Source organism: Tursiops truncatus, chromosome 14 (assembly GCF_011762595.2).
Source record: "Tursiops truncatus isolate mTurTru1 chromosome 14, mTurTru1.mat.Y, whole genome shotgun sequence".
Lineage (NCBI taxonomy): Eukaryota > Metazoa > Chordata > Mammalia > Artiodactyla > Delphinidae > Tursiops > Tursiops truncatus.
This window is the reverse complement of record NC_047047.1, coordinates 50,749,728-50,769,488: the sequence shown is the minus strand read 5'-3', so window position 1 is coordinate 50,769,488 and position 19,761 is coordinate 50,749,728. Positions and strand designations below refer to the sequence as shown.

General features: G+C 36.8%; 1 protein-coding gene and 1 long non-coding RNA gene across 2 annotated transcripts in view; one reads left to right on the top strand and one right to left on the bottom strand.

Moving 5' to 3' along the window:
- LOC141276370 (uncharacterized) overlaps positions 1–19,761 on the bottom strand; it is a 151,214-nt gene that overhangs the window by 71,925 nt on the left and 59,528 nt on the right. The window lies entirely within an intron of this gene.
- SOCS5 (suppressor of cytokine signaling 5) lies at positions 277–7,382 on the top strand. Its single transcript, XM_073791663.1, is given in 3 exon segments — positions 277–554; positions 3,135–3,881; positions 3,883–7,382. Coding segments are annotated over 2 exon segments (1,611 nt in total). The 5' UTR covers positions 277–554; positions 3,135–3,146; the 3' UTR covers positions 4,759–7,382.

The following is a 19,761-nucleotide window of genomic DNA, read 5'->3' as shown; positions in this document are numbered from 1 at the left end:
GGACAGAGCTTCTGATCAGCATGTCAGTGGTGATGCATCATCAGACACTTGCGGAAAGCCTCTGAAGTAAAAAACAGAGACCTAAAGATTTAAGGAGAAAAAAATAAGGTACTAAGAAGAGATAAAAATATTTAAAATGTTAAAAAAACATTTTACACTTTGTATCTGTAGAGAAATGAGATATTATATCCAAGAAGCTAGAATAGGATGCTATTAAAAAGAACATTCAGGACTTCCCTGGTGGCGCAGTGGTTAAGAATCTGCCTGCCAATGCAGGGGACACGAGTTCGAGCCCTGGTCTGAGAAGATCCCACATGCTGCGGAGCAACTAAGCCCATGCGCCACAACTACTGAGCCTGTGCTCTAGAGCCCGTGAGCCACAACTGCTGAGCCTGCGCACCACAACTACTGAAGCCCACACGCCTAGAGCCCGTGCTCCGCAACAAGAGAAGCCACCACAATGAGAAGCCCGCGCACCGCAATGAAGAGTAACCCCCGCTCGCCACAACTAGAGAAAGCCTGCACGCAGAAACAAAGACCCAACGCAGCCAAAAGTAAATAAATAAATAAATCTATTATTTTAAAAAACATTCAGAGAACAAGAAAATGGTCTTGGAAATTAAAACTGTGATAGGAAGAATTGTAACTGCAAGAGAACTGTTAGAAAGTAATACCAAAGAAATCTACCAATAGAAAATGAAAAGAAATGCAATCCTGAAGATATATGATAATCAAAAGATGAATGAATCTAAGTGGTCAAGTGTCTAATGAAAAGGATTTGTCAGGAGGGAGGGAGGGAAGGTGGGGGAATAAAAAGACACTGAAAGGGCCTGGCACAACGAGTGTAGAAAAGGCCCCACACTAAGGAGAAAAAGAAGAGGTACAATTTTTCACGAAATAAAAACAGGTCACATACAGAAGACTGGGAATTGGTGTGATATTAGACTTTTCAACAGCCATGTTGAAGCCACTAGCCAACAGTAGAATAATGCCCTCAAAGTTTGGGGGGTAAGTTATTTCCATCACCCAATAGAATATTATCAACCAATAGCAATATGAACATGTTATCTAGAAACAATGAGGAAAATAGCAGCAAGAAACAGCTAACAGAATTCAAAGTAATTTTCCTTGATTCCCTGGGAGTGGGAATCGGGAATGGAGAGGATGTTGCAGGCAATGCTCTTTTTTGTTATAAGCCTCGTAGTAGTATTTGACCTTTGGAACTACAAATGTATGAATTAGGTAAAAATAAAAAGCAACTCAAAGAAATGAGAAGGAAGCCAGGCTAGAAGGGACCAGGGTATCAGAAGAGTAGATCTACAAATTTTGGAGTCAACAGGAATGTAGCAGGAATTAGTCCTAAAAATAACAGGGCTATGAGTGAAATCTTAATATAAAAAAACAGTAAGTGATAACAACAGGCATGTTAAGTTCAAATGGTGTAAGCCTCAAAAAAGGCTTACAAAAAAATTTTTTTGCAAGGAGGAAGAGACAGAATGTTCTGACAGAGTTTAATAAGATTTAACAGTTCCATCTAACAGATTTTATTAGAATATATACCACTTAACAGTATGCTTTTAGTAAAGAAGAATCTGAAAGTACAATTTATGATTTTATAGACATAAATTCTCTATGTTGGCATTGTCACTAGTCCAAGAGCACTGTTAGTCCAAGAGCCCTTTCTGTAAGAAACTAAAGGGAAGATATGTAACTCATCTTAAGAAAGTTTATTCTTTATTTTTCTTGATCCTACTCAGCTTCTTGAAAAATGCAGGTATTTCTGACAAAGAGGATTAGTCAGTTATGGAAGGATCAGCTGTAATGACTCTCACCACTATAAGAAACAACTCAGATAGTTTTCCGATACTGATTTTAAACTGTGCAGAATAGTACCTAGTGACATAGTAATAGAAAAAGAACACTTTTTAAAAACTTCTGGCTGTCATGTTGTGACAAAACTAGTTGAATTTTAAGTTTAGGCTTTTCCATTTCATCTAATGTTGACTTTTAGGTTACTGAATGAGACAGTGTGCCTATAAATGCTGTAGTCTTAAAATAACTCACTTATAAAGTGCCATAAACTGCTTTAGATTTTTTTTTTTGTGTGGTACGCGGGCCTCTCACTGCTGTGGCCTCTCCCGTTGCGGAGCACAGGCTCCGGACGCGCAGGCTCAGCGGCCATGGCTCACGGGCCCAGCCGCTCCGTGGCATGTGGGATCTTCCCGGACCGGGGCACAAACCCGTGTCCCCTGCATCGGCAGGTGGACTCCCAACCAATGCGCCACCAGGGAAGCCCTAGATTTTTTTTAAAGGAGTAAGAATAAAGATGCCAAATTGCATATTTTTTGTTTTTTATTTACTAAAGTATCATAACTTTTTTTCTATTACTGTTACTTTCAAGCTCTTCCAGGGTTAAGAATTGGGAAGCTTAAAGACATCTTCCATTTAAACCTAAATTTTATTTTATTTTCTCCTATTTTCCATTATACTCAAACTGCTTCTTCAAAATCATGGATAAAATTTGTTATGTCATAGGGCAAGGAGGGCAGATACGGAATTTTTACAGGTGATTGACCTGTAAGGTTTAGACTGCCAGATGAGTAGAGCGGCAGTTAGTTGGTAAGTGAAATTGGTAAGATTACTACTTAAAGGTTTTTGAACTAATGCATTACAGAAATGTGGCCCTGATTATCACTTTTGAGAAGTTGAATGCCGATACCTTTCAACAATACAGAACATACTTTCCCTTTGTAATATTTGAGGCAGTACCTAAATTATTCAAAGAAAGGAGACAGAAATCAATGTCATAATGAAATTAGGTCGATGCATAGGAAAAAAACAACCAGAGTTTAAGGGTTTGTTTCCTTTCCCCCAAGTTCTGAGTATTCTATCTGAAAGGACGTGGATAGCGAGGACTAGCTTGAATGATAGTGCCACAGAAGGGCCTGCTGGCCTTACAGCTGCCAGGCACTGTAAGAGCCTCATCACCTTAGCAGGGCAATGTAAGCTGAATTTCTGACCAGAACCCCTGAAATTTCCAATCAGAAGAAGGGGGGTGGGTACTTACTGCCTTTTCTGTTTTCACACACAACTTTGATTAACTTATTTTCTCCTTTTCCTGTTTTTGTCTTTAGGTCTTATAATCAATGGATAAAGTGGGGAAAATGTGGAATAACTTCAAATACAGGTGTCAGAATCTCTTCAGTCATGAGGGAGGAAGCCGTAGTGAAAATGTGGATATGAACTCCAACAGATGTTTGTCTGTCAAAGACAAAAACATCAGTATAGGAGACTCAGCTCCTCAGCAACAAAGCAGTCCCTTAAGAGAAAATGTTGCCTTACAACTGGGGTTAAGCCCTTCAAAGAATTCTTCAAGGAGAAACCGAAACTGTGCCACTGAAATTCCTCAGATTGTTGAAATAAGCATTGAAAAGGATAATGACTCATGTGTCACCCCAGGAACAAGACTTGCAAGAAGAGATTCCTACTCTCGACATGCTCCTTGGGGTGGGAAGAAGAAACATTCCTGTTCTACAAAGACACAGAGTTCACTAGATACCGATAAAAAGTTTGGTAGAACTCGCAGTGGACTTCAAAGGAGAGAGAGGCGATATGGTGTAAGCTCTGTGCACGACATGGACAGCGTTTCCAGCAGAGCCGTAGGAAGTCGCTCTCTGAGACAGAGGTTGCAGGATACTGTGGGCTTGTGTTTTCCCATGAGAACTTACAACAAGCAGTCAAAGCCCCTCTTTTCTAATAAAAGAAAAATACACCTTTCTGAGTTAATGCTTGAGAAATGCCCTTTTCCTGCTGGCTCGGATTTGGCCCAAAAATGGCATTTGATTAAACAGCATACAGCCCCTGTGAGCCCACATTCTACATTTTTTTGATACATTTGATCCATCCTTGGTTTCTACAGAAGATGAAGAAGATAGGCTTCGAGAGAGAAGGCGGCTTAGTATTGAAGAAGGGGTTGACCCCCCTCCCAACGCACAAATACATACGTTTGAAGCCACTGCACAGGTTAACCCGTTATATAAACTGGGACCAAAGTTAGCTCCTGGAATGACTGAAATAAATGGGGACAATTCTGCAATTCCACAAGCTAATTGTGACTCTGAAGAGGACACAACCACGCTGTGTTTGCAGTCACGGAGGCAGAAGCAACGTCAGGTATCTGGAGACAGCCATGCCCACGTTAGCAGACAGGGAGCTTGGAAAGTCCATACACAGATTGATTACATACACTGCCTCGTGCCGGATTTGCTTCAGATCACCGGTAATCCCTGTTACTGGGGAGTGATGGACCGTTACGAAGCAGAAGCCCTTCTGGAAGGGAAACCTGAAGGTACATTTTTGCTCAGGGACTCTGCACAGGAGGACTACCTCTTCTCTGTGAGCTTCCGTCGCTACAACAGATCCCTGCATGCCCGAATTGAACAGTGGAATCACAACTTTAGTTTTGATGCTCACGACCCGTGTGTGTTTCACTCCTCCACTGTAACAGGACTTTTGGAACATTACAAAGACCCCAGTTCTTGCATGTTTTTTGAACCATTGCTTACGATATCACTAAATAGGACTTTCCCTTTTAGCCTGCAGTACATCTGCCGTGCAGTCATCTGCAGATGCACTACGTATGATGGAATTGATGGGCTCCCTTTACCGTCAATGTTACAGGATTTTTTAAAAGAGTATCATTATAAACAAAAAGTTAGAGTTCGCTGGCTAGAACGAGAACCAGTCAAGGCAAAGTAAACCCTCCTGTCCCCAAAGGGCATTAACTAGATCTGCTTTTATGTGCATTGGGCAGTACACCTCTAGCAAGCACACATATCAGTGTTAGGTTTTTTTCAGTACAGTATGTAAGCTTAGTGTTAGTATTTGTCAGGTGCAATCTGCTGTTACTTACTCAGATAAACGTGGTGCCTATTGAGACAACAGAGGATACAGCTACAGGTGTTCGGTAAGGCTACAAAAACATTCTGCCGATTTAGCTGACAGTTTGGTTTTTAATGGCTGTAGTTAACTGAGTGAAGCAACTCTGGGGCATTTGCTATGAAGAATTCTATTTCTTACTGAAGAACAAATTATTAATATTGGATGAGTATTTCAACAGTGTGACTAATGTTTGAAATTATTATTTTTTCTAAGAATTTTTCTATAACCTTCCAAAAGTAGTGATGTTTGTAGTTACTATAAATCAAGCTTTGGAAGTCCAAAAAATAAAGACTGCCTTCCTTTTAGAAAAAAATGCAATTTTCTGGCCACAAGGGCATAGTGCAGTGCAGTTCACTTAAGTGTTGATATAGTTTATAGTCAGTCTCCTTTTCTCTTCTGCAAAAGGTACTGTTAAGTAAACCAGTTTTCTAAGTAGTAGTTCTTAAAATTTCAGACTTATGAAAAGTTGGTAGTAGAATTTTATTTAGAATTTTATTTAAGGCCTTAAGTATTCATTTTTTAATGAGTGCTTTAACATAACACATTGGGAATAGCTGCTGCAAAGTAGGCCTGCGTGTGATTTTTTTAAGGTGACATGTGCAGTCAAATCGCTGATTCATTAAAGTTGGATCTTTTTCTATGCCCGTGATGAGTTTGTGAACCATGAAGAAAATGAGACTAAAAGATACCCAAACAAGTCAGATAATACTACAGTGGTTGCTGATTGTTGAGATTATTGTTAAACTGTAATTCATAATTTAGATGGCAGTATTTATCTCTTTGTTGTAAACTCTCATAGCTGAATTGCTTAAGTACAAGTTATAGAATTTCAGTGCACTTAATTTTTAATGGAAAAATCTTAAACCTAAATTGCTGATTTAAAAGGTACTGTACAACCATTGTATCTGTAAATAACTTTACTTAGCACCTTTTTGTCACTTAGAATAGTATGCAATACTACTTGAGTGAGCTATTTTGGAAGTAATACCAAGTTCTAGTGTTTGCTTCTTAGTATTGGACTGAATTTACAGTTCCGTCCTGGACATTTTGCACTAAAGTAGTCGAATCCATTCTTCTGTCTTTTTGTTAACGTGCTCTGTACCACTGGTGAGTGCTCCTTAGTTTCCTTACCTGCTGCTACAGAAAGTTCTTTTACATCCCAATGGCTATCACCAAGGCCACAAAAAAGAAAAGCTATATTTGTATGCAACACTAACCCTTTGACTGCTAATGTATGTTTCTGCTTGCTGTGCCTTGTTACGGCTGCTTTTTTGTGCTAATAAAGTACGTTTGGTGTTCTCCTTGTATATCTGCTGTTTTATACATTTGCAACAATTTCTCTTGTAAATGGAATGGTTTGGGGTTTTTAAATAAGCATTACCTGACAACCTACTATAGTTAATGCAGAATTACTGAACAGTCTAATATTGACTTATTCCAACTAAGCTAACTCTAAATTAATTCTATACATCTTTCCAATCATAATCACATATACTGTGGAACAGTATCTATAGTTACTGCAAATTACTGTATAGTTTAGATTATAACAGAAAATGAACAGAGAAATACTGGCTAAACCTATTGATTTCTCTGCTTATAAGTGAAAGATTGAAACTATCGATGACATGTTATAATAAATGAATATCTATAGCCTCCCACTGCATCAGAAACAAGTTAAACGAAGTCTTGTAAACTAATAATACATCAGCACCATTTATTGGTTTGGGGACCATTTTAATTAACAACAGATGCCCAAAATGTAGAACTTTAACCAAAGACTTGTCCATTTTAAAGCAAAATGGGGATTGAAGGGACTTACAATTCCTGTTGTTTCTAATAGAAGTCCCTGAAGAACATATACCAAAGTGTTTGAGAACTTCATCCAAACCTACTTTAAAGCATTATGTGCAATTAAGTTGTTATGACATAATTACAGTGCATAATTGTTGGGTCCGTTTTCTTGAGCTTATAATGTACCTGGAAAATAAACCTCTTGGGGAAAAAAAGTTCATACTGATTATTGGAGAAAGACTATATATGCAAGCAAGATCTTATTTTAAAGAGGTAACTTGAAACTCCAAGAAAGCACTTGATGTTTTGTATGCTTGTAGCAAATTGATGTTTTAATTGTAGTTTTATAGAAAGTATTAATGCTTTTATGTATTTCAGAAATTTCATATGTTAAATGGAAATTGTTTTAAATGTGTAAATATTTGAGTTTATGTAAGCATGTATGTTACTGTGCTAAAAGTCACTTATGTTTCGGTTTGTGTGTAATATTAATATGCAACTTTTGGTTTAAAATTTTTTCTTAAACAATTAGTGGCTTACATTTTAAAAAAGAAAAATCACCAGCATGAAACTGCACCTAAGTCTATATTCACTGTGTCTTTTTCTGAATCCCGTTGTAGCCTGTCAACTAAATTTGTGTTTTCATGGTCTTTTTGAAGTGCGTTTTAATGAGAACTAGGAAATTCTTTAGAAGTTTAGACATTTCATAGTGAAGTAATTATAATTTAACCCGAGGAAAGATTGCTCTGATTCATATCCACTCTCATTCTTACGTTCACTTATTCATTCATTCACACTCCCTATATACATATGCATATATATACATATATATATTTATGCTGTTATTAATTTCAACATTAATATTGCCATCTGATTCAAAAATCATGTAAAGGCCTTATTCAATATATATATATATATATATATTGGTACTATATATATAATGGTACTATCCTTGTACCATTCATACTTGATTATCTGCACCTGAAGTTTAGTCTTACAACTATAATCTTGTTTGTAATACCGTCACCTTAAAAAGAGAAAGCATTCATTAGTATTTTCTTTACTGGCTAAACACAGTAAAAAAAATTCTGAAGGAACAGCTTGGTTTAAATATAGTTACTAAGAGTCATAATTAAATTTATACTTTTTAGACAAAAATTGAGCCCAAGTAATCATACTCCACAAACTGATCTGTGTTCCTATGGTCCATGAGAAGGTTTATATAAGATTTATAGTGGCTTGAACTATAAAAATTGATACTTGAATTCTAAGCTTCATTTTGACAAAATTCAAAGTTTATGAACATTTTTATTTGACATTTTGACCTGGTTGCTATTCATTTTCCATCCTAAGCTTCCTTTGCTCCATGGCACTAAATACAAGTTTGGTAAGTTTTATTGAGATTGATGTTAGATCCCTTATTTTTGTAGCAAAGAAAGTTCTAAAGTTCCTTTTTGGTAGAGGCAAAGAGTCTAGAGTGAGTCAGAACTCTCCTAGGAAAGATGCAGAGCCTATATCTATCTCTGGGAGTGTGTTACCACCACAGATCACACCAGTTCCTTCATTTATTCTGTACCGCAACACATAACAGTTTTACCTAGATGAAATTAGGTAAACATGCACACTAAAGGTGAGAAACGTTTCCAAAGGGGGCTATGCTGCTTGGTGCATAAAAACTACATATCTATGAGGCTCAGGTTTTGTTTCATATTTTTGTAACAGCCAATAGAGAACACAGTCTTTTATAATGTGGTATATTTCTAAGGAGATTTGGGGTGGGATTTCTGTGGGAGGTGGTTGGTTGTTGTTTTGGAGGGTGGGGCATGGAGGGATTGTCCTTTCAAAGTAGGGATCAGTTGGAACAGCTGTTTCCATGCCCAGGAAGCGTGATTGAATATAGACTCATTTCAGCCATTCATTCAACAAATATTCATTGAAGACCCATGTGCCAGTCACCATTTTAGGTGATGGGTATATATTGGGTATATATTAGGTGATGGGTATATATTAGGTGGGTATATATTAGGTGATGGGTATATATTGGGTTACAAGACAAAGTTACAGGGTCACCGGAGAACACTGACCTTGAGTGATGAGAAGATGATCACCAAGATCAAAGAAAAGAGTATTTTAATGAAAGAAACAAAACTAAAGATCTCAAAGCAGGAGTGAGCTTTTATACTGAAAGAGAGAATGCCAGTAAGACAAGCCCAGTGAGTGTGGTGAGGAATGGTGGGTGATAAGTTTGTAGAGATTGGCAAGGGCCTGATCACTTGGGACTATGGGCCCAAAGTAAGGAATCTAAATTTTATTCTGAGTCTGATGGTAAGCAAGGGAGTGACATGGTCTGCTTTATATCCCTTTAATAGATGGAGAACAAGCTATAGTGGGGCAAAATTAAGGTGACTGTTGCGGTTTCCTAAGTGCAAGATGGTGACAACCTGGACTGGAGTGGTAGTCATAGGGAGGCGTTTTTTGGTGGAAAAACCTGACAGGATTTGGTGATGGGTTAGATGTGAAGAAGAAAGAAGAAATCAAAGATGAGTCCGATTTTGAGCAAAGGATGGTGATGCTGAGATTTCAGAACAACAGTGGAGGAGCAAATTGGAGGGTTGAAATCAAATCTTGCCTTGGATATGTTGAGATTTGAGATTCCTATTATCTCAATGTAGACAGACATTGGGTAGACAGATGTATGAATGTAGAGTTAAGGGGAAAAAGCAAAATATGGGGAGTTGCTATATGGATAATATTTAAAACTATAGGACAGGATGGTAACAGCTAGGGATTTTGCAGGAGGTTAAGTATTTCTTCGGGGGAAGTAATTATGGCGGCATTTATCTTAGTTTGTCGATTCAAGATTCTGTATCATTGAAAGCCATCTACTTTCAATAGAGGACTTGCCATTCAAAAAGTTTTTAAATACTGGAATCATAAGCCTTGCACTCAGTTTTAAAACTTCATCCATGTGAAATTGGTTGTCATGTTTTCCATGTCAAGTTGGCTTGTGTATCTTTTTTAGTACAAATTTTTATATGAGAAATGCAAGTTTATTATGGAATACTTAGAAAATACTGAAGATTATAAAGAAGCAGGACCACGGAAAAGTCCATATTATCATTTTCTCTACCATCACCAACCCCGACCCTGACCCTCTCAACTCCCATTTTGTAATCTTCCAGAGGTAACTGCTATTAACATTTATTATATTCCCTTCCACTATTTTTAATGCATTTCTAACAATTAGAAGATGAAAGTTTATGCAATATGGATACAGATAGATGACAACATACCAAGGGAGGAAGAGAGTCATAGGCCTTGAATCACTTTTAGAGAGTATACTCAGATGTGCTCCAAATTTACTTTTTACCTGATTCAGTGTGGACCTAGGTTTCTTGAGACATTTAAGACAGGTCACTGAATGGATAGAGTAACGGACACTGCTAAGGCCCAGTTACTGAAGGTTTCTTGAAATAAAATTTCAGTAGAAGATGAGAACCCTCATCTCATAGAACTTTTAAACTAATGGGGACAGAGGCAAATATATAAATGTGTAATGACGAGAATATATGAAAGTAAGCAAAAAGTAACTGAGCAAAAACTGGTTGTGTGCTTGATAAGGAAAAACACAGAAGTGACCCACGTGGAGGACCGGTGATTCAGTGCCTTAGATTTGTTTCATCACAAGGACGTTTAAGAAATTGACTTAGTGGATGGTGGAGCAGTCAGGTGTGGAAGTGCAGTGGTAAGTAACAACTGATGAGGGCAGGGTGTGGTAGAAGAATTTGTCGAGTGTAGCATTTGAGTGTACTAGACTGAAGAGTCTGAATTTATCTAGGTTCGTAAGCAAGGTAGAATTAGAAATTCTGCCAGCAGCTGTAAAATGGATTATGACCAGGAGAGACTGGAGAAAGGACACCCTGTGAAATCTGCCTGGGTCAGATTGATAGCACTGGAATTAAGCTGAGGAGCACATCAGAAAGAAACCACACAAGGGAAAAAAAAATAGCACCAAAAATTTGGGGTAAGGAAAACAAGCAGTTTGCTTGCCTAGAAGATTGTTAGTTAACTATGTCATAATTTCTCCAAATTCAAGCAAATTATAAGAAAGCCAAGCTAGTATCTCCCATTTAATATGAATATGTATCCTCTATTTTTAAATAAAACTAAATATGTGTAGTATATTTTTGAAAGGCACATTTTTAATGCAAAAAAGTAATATTTAAATAAGGAAAACTTCATCACTCTTAGCTATACCTACAGAGAGAAATTAGGAAAACTATGTCAAATCTGAACATCAAAACTTTTTTTCAACCTGACAAAAATGCTGAGAACAGGTGGCAAAATAAGATTTAAGAGGGTGTTACTGAATTTAACCCCCCAAATGCTATTGTGATTGATGTATTTTTTTTCATTCTTAATTTGAGTGAGTGAAGCCTGCACTGAGTTTTTACTTAGTAGTCAGTCTTACATTTAGAAATGTATAGTATTACTGCCTGATATTTCTTCCTCGAAGTATTTACTAAGCATCCCTCTATAACTGGAAACCCAAGATTTTAGGGTATTTTTTTAAACTTAGTATAACTTTATCATTACACTGAATGGTATAATACTTTCTCATCTGTTTTAAAATACAATTATGCACTTAATCCTACTTTTTTTGCTTCTATTTTTAAGATGAATTATTTTAAATTCATAGTGATTTTTGTAAACATTTTAATATACTTTTAAAAATTGAACTGGAATAATTTAAAGCTTTTGTCATCTAATTTTATAAATATTTTTTAGGTATCCTTGGGTGTAATACAGGCAGTGTGGAATTTTAATGACATTATAGGAATAGAGAAAAATTTTGGTATACAGTAGTAGTTACAATACTGTGAATGATAAAATCTGTAAATTATATTTTTAAAATACTGTCTTTCAGCAATTTTTATCTAAATAATAACAGGATTAGAAAACTAAAATTAATTTCTAAAATTTGGCTATGCTAAGTTTCTCATCTTTCAAGTAGATAATCTTAGATGCAGTATAGTTTATTGGTGAAGTGAACAAAAAATAAACGTTAAGGGCCTACATTTGATCTATGAATTCTGCCAGAGGCCGAGTGATGTACCTAAAATAATCCTAGAGAGAAAGCTGCCAGAATAGCTTCCTGGCCCAGCAAACCAACCATATATAACCTGATGCAGCAGGCGGATTATTATGTAATACATAAGATTTACCTGAGCTGCTGTGTTCTAATCCTCTATTTGTCTTTGATACGTGACTTAGAGGTGTTAAGTACTTGTCCAAGGTCACAGGAAGAGTGAATGTTGGAGCTAGGTTTTAAACACGGGTTGAGGCCAGAACCTAAGCTCTTGTCAATGATACTTTAATTTTTGGATCCTAGTTTTGTTAGCCAAGTTCACATCTCTTCCAATGCTGTCCCTTACTTTTACCTCAAGGGGACAACAGATTTTCAACAACTGATAAAAATAGATTCTAAACCGTTGATAAAAGTGTTGAAACAACAGGCCTCTAGAGTTTCCTTAATTCATATTCTCCAGTTCATTATCTAGGGAGTCACCCACATATTTCTCCAACTTTTTCTAGCACTGCTTTTCCCCTTGCTCACTTCTCTGCTGTCATGCTGGCCTTCATATGATGGCTCCAGCACTCCAGTATCGTTCCCACCTCAGAGCTTTTGCACCTGTTGCTCCCTCCTGAAATTCTCAACCTTTCCTCTCTTCCACATAGCAAGATAGGTTCTTTTCATTCTTTATCTCTTAAGCTTAAATGTCACCTCCTCAGAGAGACCTGATTATGCCATTTATAGGAGATCTCCCCCATATTATTCTCTGTCTCTGCCCTGCTTTTGTTTTCTTCATAGATTTTATTACAAAAAACTTGCAAATATGTTATTCATTTGGGTTTGGGTTTTGACGTTAACTCTTGAGAAACTCAGAAAAGAGACCACCTCTACCTTGTTTGCTATTTTATCCTCAATGCCTAGCAGAGTACTAACCCAGGGTAGATTATGAATATTTGTTAAGTGAGTGAATGAATTAATCATCCTCTTGTATATATTTATCCACTTTACTGACAAATATATCATGAAAACCTTATTGCATGTCCTCCTAAAATCTAGATTTCTAAGAGGGAAGTTTATAGTGATACAAAGCTTACCTCAGGAAACAAGAGAAATCTCAAACAAGAGAAATCCCATAGCCACCTCTAAACACACCCTTTGACATGGCCCTGCCTACCAGAGGGACAAGACCCAGCTCCACCCAGCAGTGGGCAGGTGCCAGTTGCTCCCACCAGGAAGCCTGCACAAGCCCCTGGACCAACCTCACCTACCAGGGGGACAGACAGCAGAAATGAGAGGAGCTACAATCCAGCAGCCTGAGGAATGGAGGCCACAAACACAGAAAGTTAGACAAAATGAGACGGCAGAGAAATATGTTCCAGATGAAGGAACAAGATGAAACTCCAGAAGAATAACTAAGTGAAGTGGAGATAGGCAATTTTCCTGAAAAAGAATTCAGAGTAATGATAGTAAAGATGATCCAAGATCTTGGAAAAAGAATGGAGGCACAAACCAAGACGATACATGACATGTTTAACAAAGAGCTAGAAGATTTAAAGAACAACAGAGATGAACAATACAATTGAAATAAAAAATGCACTAGAAGGAATCAATAGCAGGATAAATGGGGCAGAAGAATGAATAAGTGAGCTGGAAGACAGACTGGTGGAAATCACTGCTGCAGAATAGAATAAAGAAAAAAGAATGAAAAGACATGAGGACAGGGACTTCCCTCATGGCTCAGTGGTTAAGAATCTGCCTGCCATTGCAGGGGACACGGGTTCTATCCCTGGTCTGGGAAGGTCCCACATGCTGTGGAGCAACTAAGCCGGTGCACCACAGCTCCTGATCCTGCACTCTAGAGCCCACGAGCCACAACTACTGAGCCCACATGCCGCAACTACTGAAGCCTGCATGCCTAGAGCCCTTGCTCTGCAACGAGAAGCCACTGCAATGAGAAGCCAGCGCACCGCAATGTAGAGTAGCCGCTTCTCACTGCAACTAGAGAAAGCCTGCACGCAGCAATGAAGACCCACTGCAGCCAAAAATAAATAAATTAAATTAAAAAAAAAAAGAAATGAAGACAGCCTCATAGACCTCTTAGACAACATTAAATGCACCAACATTTGCATTCTAGGGGTCCCAGGAGGAGATGAGAGAAAGGGCCTGAGAAGATATTTGAAGAGATAATAGCTGAAAACTTCCCTAACATGAGAAAGGAAACACTCAAGTCCAGGAAGCACAGAGAGTCCCATACAGGATGAACCCAAGGAGGGACATGGTGAGACACATATTAATCAAATTGACAAAAATTAAAGACAAAGAATATTAAAGGCAACAATAGAAAAGCAACAAATAACATACAAGGGAATCCCCATAAGGTTATCAGCTGATTTTTCAGCTCAAATTCTGCAGGCCAGAAGGGAGTGGCACGATATATTTAAAGGGTGAAAGGGAAAAACCTACAACCAAGAATACTCTTCCCAGCAAGGCTCTCGTTCAGATTCAATGGAGAAATCAAAAGCTTTACAGACAAGCAAAAGCTAAGAGAATTCAGCACCACCAAACCAGCTATACAACAAATGCTAAAGGAACTTCTCTAGATGGAAAAGAAAAGGCCACAACTAGAGACAAGAAAATTATGAATGGGAAAGCTCATTGGTAAATGGCACAAAAGACAAAAAGGCACAGGAGACAAAACACCTGTACTCTGAAAACTATAGGATGCTGAAGAAAGAAATCAAAGATAACGCAGATAGAAAAATATACCATGTTCTTGGATTGGAAGAATCAATATTGTCAAAATGACTATACTACCCAAGGCAATCTACAGATTCAATGCAATCCCTAACAAATTAATAATGGCATTTTTCACAGAACCAGAACAAAAATTTTCTAAATTTATATGAAACACAAAAGACCCTGAATAGCCAAAGCAATGCTAAGAAAGAAAACCAGAGCTGGAGGAATCAGGCTCCCTGACTTCAGACTACACTACAAAGCTACAGTAATCAAAGCAGTATGGTACTGACACAAAAACAGAAATATAGATCAATGGAACAGGGTAGAAAGCCCAGAAATAAACTCATGTGCCTATGGTCAATTATTCTATGACAAAGGAGACAAGAATATACAATGGAGAAAAGTCTCTTCTATAAGTGCTGCTGGGAACACTGGACAGCTACATGTAAAAGAACGAAATTAGAACATTCTCTAACACCATACATAAAAATAAACTCAAAATAGGTTAAAGACCTAAATATAAGATGAGATACTATAAAACTCTTAGAGGAAAACATAGGCAGAACACTCTGTGACATAAATCACAGCAATATCTTTTTGGACCCACCTCCTAGAGTAATGAAAATAAAAACAAAAATAAACAAATGGAATCTAATTAAACTTAAAAGCTTTTGCACAGCAAAGGGAAGCATAAACAAAGCAAAAAGACAACCCACAGAATGGGAGAACATATATGCAAATGATGAGACTGACAAGACATTAATCTCCAAAATATACAAATAGCTCATGCAGCTCAATCTCAAAAAACAAACAACCCAATCAAAAAAATGGGCAGAATATCTAAATAGACATTTCTCCAAAGAAGACATACAGATGGCCAAAAAGTGCATTAAAAGATGTTCAACATCACTAATTATTAGAGAAATGCAAACCAAAACTACAATGAGGTATCACCTTACACCAGTCAGAATGACCATCGTCAAAAAGTCTACAAACAATAAATGCTGGAGAGGGTGTGGGGAAAAGGGAACCCTCTTGCACTGTTGGTGGGAATGTAAATTGGTACAACCACTATGGAGGACAGTATGGGTGTTCCTTAAAAAACTAAAAATAGAACTACCACATTATCCAGCAATCCCACTCCTGGGCATATATCAAGAGAAAACCATACTTTGAAAAGATACATGCACCCCAATGTTCATTACAGCACTACTTACAATAGCCAAAACATAGAAGCAACCTAAATGTCCATCAACAGAAGAGTGGATGAATAAGGTGTGGTACCTTTATACAATGGAATATTACTCAGCCATAAAAAAAGAATGAAATAATGCCATTTGCAGCAACATGGATGGACCTAGAAATTATCATACTAAGTGAAGTAAGATAGACAAAGACAAATATTATATGATATCACTTATAAGTGGAATCTTAAAAAAAAAGGATACACATGAACTTATTTAAAAAACAGAAACAGACTCACAGACTTAGAAAACAAACATGCTTATCAAAGGAGAAAGGTGGGAGTGAGGGATAAATCAGGAGTTTGGGATTAACATATACACATTACTATATATAAAATAATCAACAAGGACCTTCTTTATAGCACAAGGAGCTCTACTCAATATTCTGTAATAACCTATATGGGGAAAAAACACCTGAAAAAGAATGGATATATGCATATGTATATAACTGAGTCACTTTGCTGTATATCTGAAATTAACACTATATTGTAAATCAACTATACTCCAAAATAAAATAAAAACTGAATTTAAAAAACAGCGTTAAAAAGAAGCATGTAAAAAAAACAACCATACGATTATCTCAATAGATGCAGAAAAAAGCTTTTGATAAAATTCAACATCCATTTATGATAAAAACTCTCCAGAAAGTGGGCATAGAGGGAACATACCTCAACATAATAAAGGCCACAAACCCACAGCTAACATCATACTCAATGATAGAAAAACTGAAAGTATTCCCTTTAAGATCAGGAACAAGACAAGGATACCCACTCTCACCACTTTTATTCAACAGAGTTTTGGAAGTCCTAGCCACAGCAATCAGAAAAGAAAAAGAAATAAAAGAAATCCAAATTGGAAAGGAAGAAGTAAAACTGTCATTGTTTGCAGATGACATGATACTATACATAGAAAATCCTAAAGATGCTACCAGAAAACTACTGGAGCTCATTAATGAATTCGGTAAAGTTGCAGGATACAAAATTAATACACAGAAATCTCTTGCATTTCTATACACTAACAACAAAAGATCAGAAAGTGAAATTAAGGAAACAAGCCCATTTACCACCACATCAAAAAGGATAAAATACCTAGGAATAAACTTACCTAAGGAGGCAAAAGACCATACTCTGAAAACTTCAAGATGCTGATGAAAGAAATTGAAGATGACACAAACAGTTGGAAAGATATACTGTGTTCTTGGGTTGGAACAATAATATTGTTAAAATGACCATACTGTCCAAGGCAATCTACAGATTCAATGCAATCCCTATCAAATTAACAATGGTATTTTTCACAGAACCAGAACGAAAAATTTCTAAATTTGTATGGAAACACAAAAGACGCCGAATAGACAAAACCATCTTGAGAAAGAAAAATGGAGATGGAAGAATCACACTCCCTGACTTCAGACTATACTACAAAGCTACAGTAATCAAAACAGTATGGTACTGGCACAAAAACAGACACATAGATCAGTGGATCAGCATGGAAAGCCCAGAAATAAACCTACACACTTATGGTTAATTAATCTATGACAAAGGGAGCAAGAATATACAATGGAGAAAAGACAGTCTCTTGTATAAGTGGTACTGGGAAAACGGAACAGCTACATGTAAAAGAATGAAATTTAAACATTCTCTAATACTATATACAAAAACTAAACTCAAAATGTATTAAAGACCTAAATGTAAGCCCAGATGCTATAAAACTCCTAGAGGAAAACAGAGGCAGAACACTCTTTGACATAAATCACAGCAATATTTTTTTGAATCTGTCTCCTAGAGTAATGGAAACAAAAGCAAAAATAAACAAATGGGATCTTATTAAACTTAAAAGCTTTTGCACAACAAAGAGAACCATGAACAAAATGAAAAGACAACCTACAGAATGGGAAAAAATATTTGCAAGCGATGCGACCGAGATTAATTTCCAAAATATGCAAACCGCTCATACAACTCAATGTCAAAAAAATATATAACTCAATCAAAAAATGGAAGAAGACCAGAAGAGACATTTTTCCAAAGAAGATATACAGATGGCCAATAGGCACATGAAAAGATGCTCATCACTGTTAATTATTAGAGAAACGCAAATCAAAACTACAATGAGGTATCACCTCACATCGGTCAGAATGGGTATCATCAAAAAGTCTATAAATAGCAAACGCTGGAGAGGGTGTAGAGAAAAGGGAACACTCTTGCACTGTTGGTGGGAATGTAAATGGGTGCAGCCACTATGGAGAACAGTATGGAGGTTCCTTAAAAAACTAAAAATAGAGTTACCATATGATCCAGCCTGGGCGTATATCTGGAAAAGAAGAAAAATCTAACTTGAATAGATAAATGTATCCCATTGTTCACAGCAGCACTATTTACAATAGCCAAGAGATGGAAGCAACCTAAATGTCCATCAACAGATGACTGGATAAAGAATATGTGATATATATATATGTAATGGAATATTACTTAGGCTTAAAAACAATGAAATAATGCCATTTGGAGCAACATGGATGGACCTAGAGATGATCATACTAAGTAAAGTAAGTCAGACAGAGAAAGACAAATATCATATGATACCACTTATATGTGGAATTTTTAAAAAATGATACAAATGAACCTACTTACAAAACAGAAATAGAATCACAGACATAGAGAACAGACTTGTGGTTACCAAAGGGGAAAGTGAGGGTAGGGATAAATTAGGAATTTGGGATTAACAGATACACACTACTAACACTACTACGTATTAAACAGATAGAAAACAAAGACCTATGGTATAGCACAGGGAACTATATTCAATATCTTGTAACAACCTATAATGGAAAAGAATCTGAAAAAGAATAGATATAGATACAGATGTATAACTGAATCACTTTGCTGTACACCAGAAACATTGTAAATCAACTATACTTCAATTAAAAAATACAAAAGAAAAAATAGAGAGAGAGAGAGACAAGGAGGTAACTAATATGATGGCCCTCCTGTGGTGAATGGGGAAACCCATGGATAATACACAGAATAAATGAATGCTGGAAACACTAAGGCAATAGTCTTAAGTAGTTGGAGGTAACTATACCTGTGAAACTACAGGCCCTAAGTTATATGTTACTGAAAGTTATCTTTTTTAAAAAATGGAAGACAATACCCTTGAAGAAACATTGTATGAGATTTTATGAGATTTTAGGGAGTTGGGATATGATGGGGTTAGAAGACTTGGGTTCAGGTTCGGAGGCCACCACTCATGTCACCTTGGTCAAATCACAGTTTCTCTTGGCTTTTGTTTCTTCTCATGGTGAAGGAAATATCTGTGCATTTCACAGAATCACATTTTGGAAATTATCTCAAATAAGAAATGACAGAAGAAGCATCAACCATTAATTTTCAGAATGCTGGCCTTTGGGAAAATGAACATTTCGTAATATGTGGCTTAATGTAAGACAGAGAAGATTTACCTAAAATAATTATTTAACTAAGAAAGAAGTTCTTTATATAATGTTTTTCTTCCTGAAGAGCTCAAGTTTATTTCATAGTTGTGTAGCTGTTCTCGGACTGCCGGGGTTGTGCTTCCACTCAGCTACCTACTAACTGGTAAGTTTCTTAACCCTTCTCAGGCTCAGTTTCTTCATCTCGGGCTCATCTATCTAACCTATTGCGGTGAGGAAATATATTCAATAATCCTTGAGAAGTACATATCACAGTGCCTGGCACATAGTAAGTGCTCAGTAAATATTGTTACTGTTTTTTTATCCTTCCATCCGTCATTGATTTCATTAGCAGACATGCAGAACTGTAATCTAGACCTTCTGATCTAGACCTTTTCTGTTAAACGCTTGACTAAAATGTGAATTCAGCCAGTAGTTCTCTTATATACTGGTTTAATATGGTTAAATATGGAGTTTTATTGAAGGACATAATCAAAATGTTGAAACATTATCTCTAAATCTCAGAAAATTATTGGGGAGCAGGTAGGATA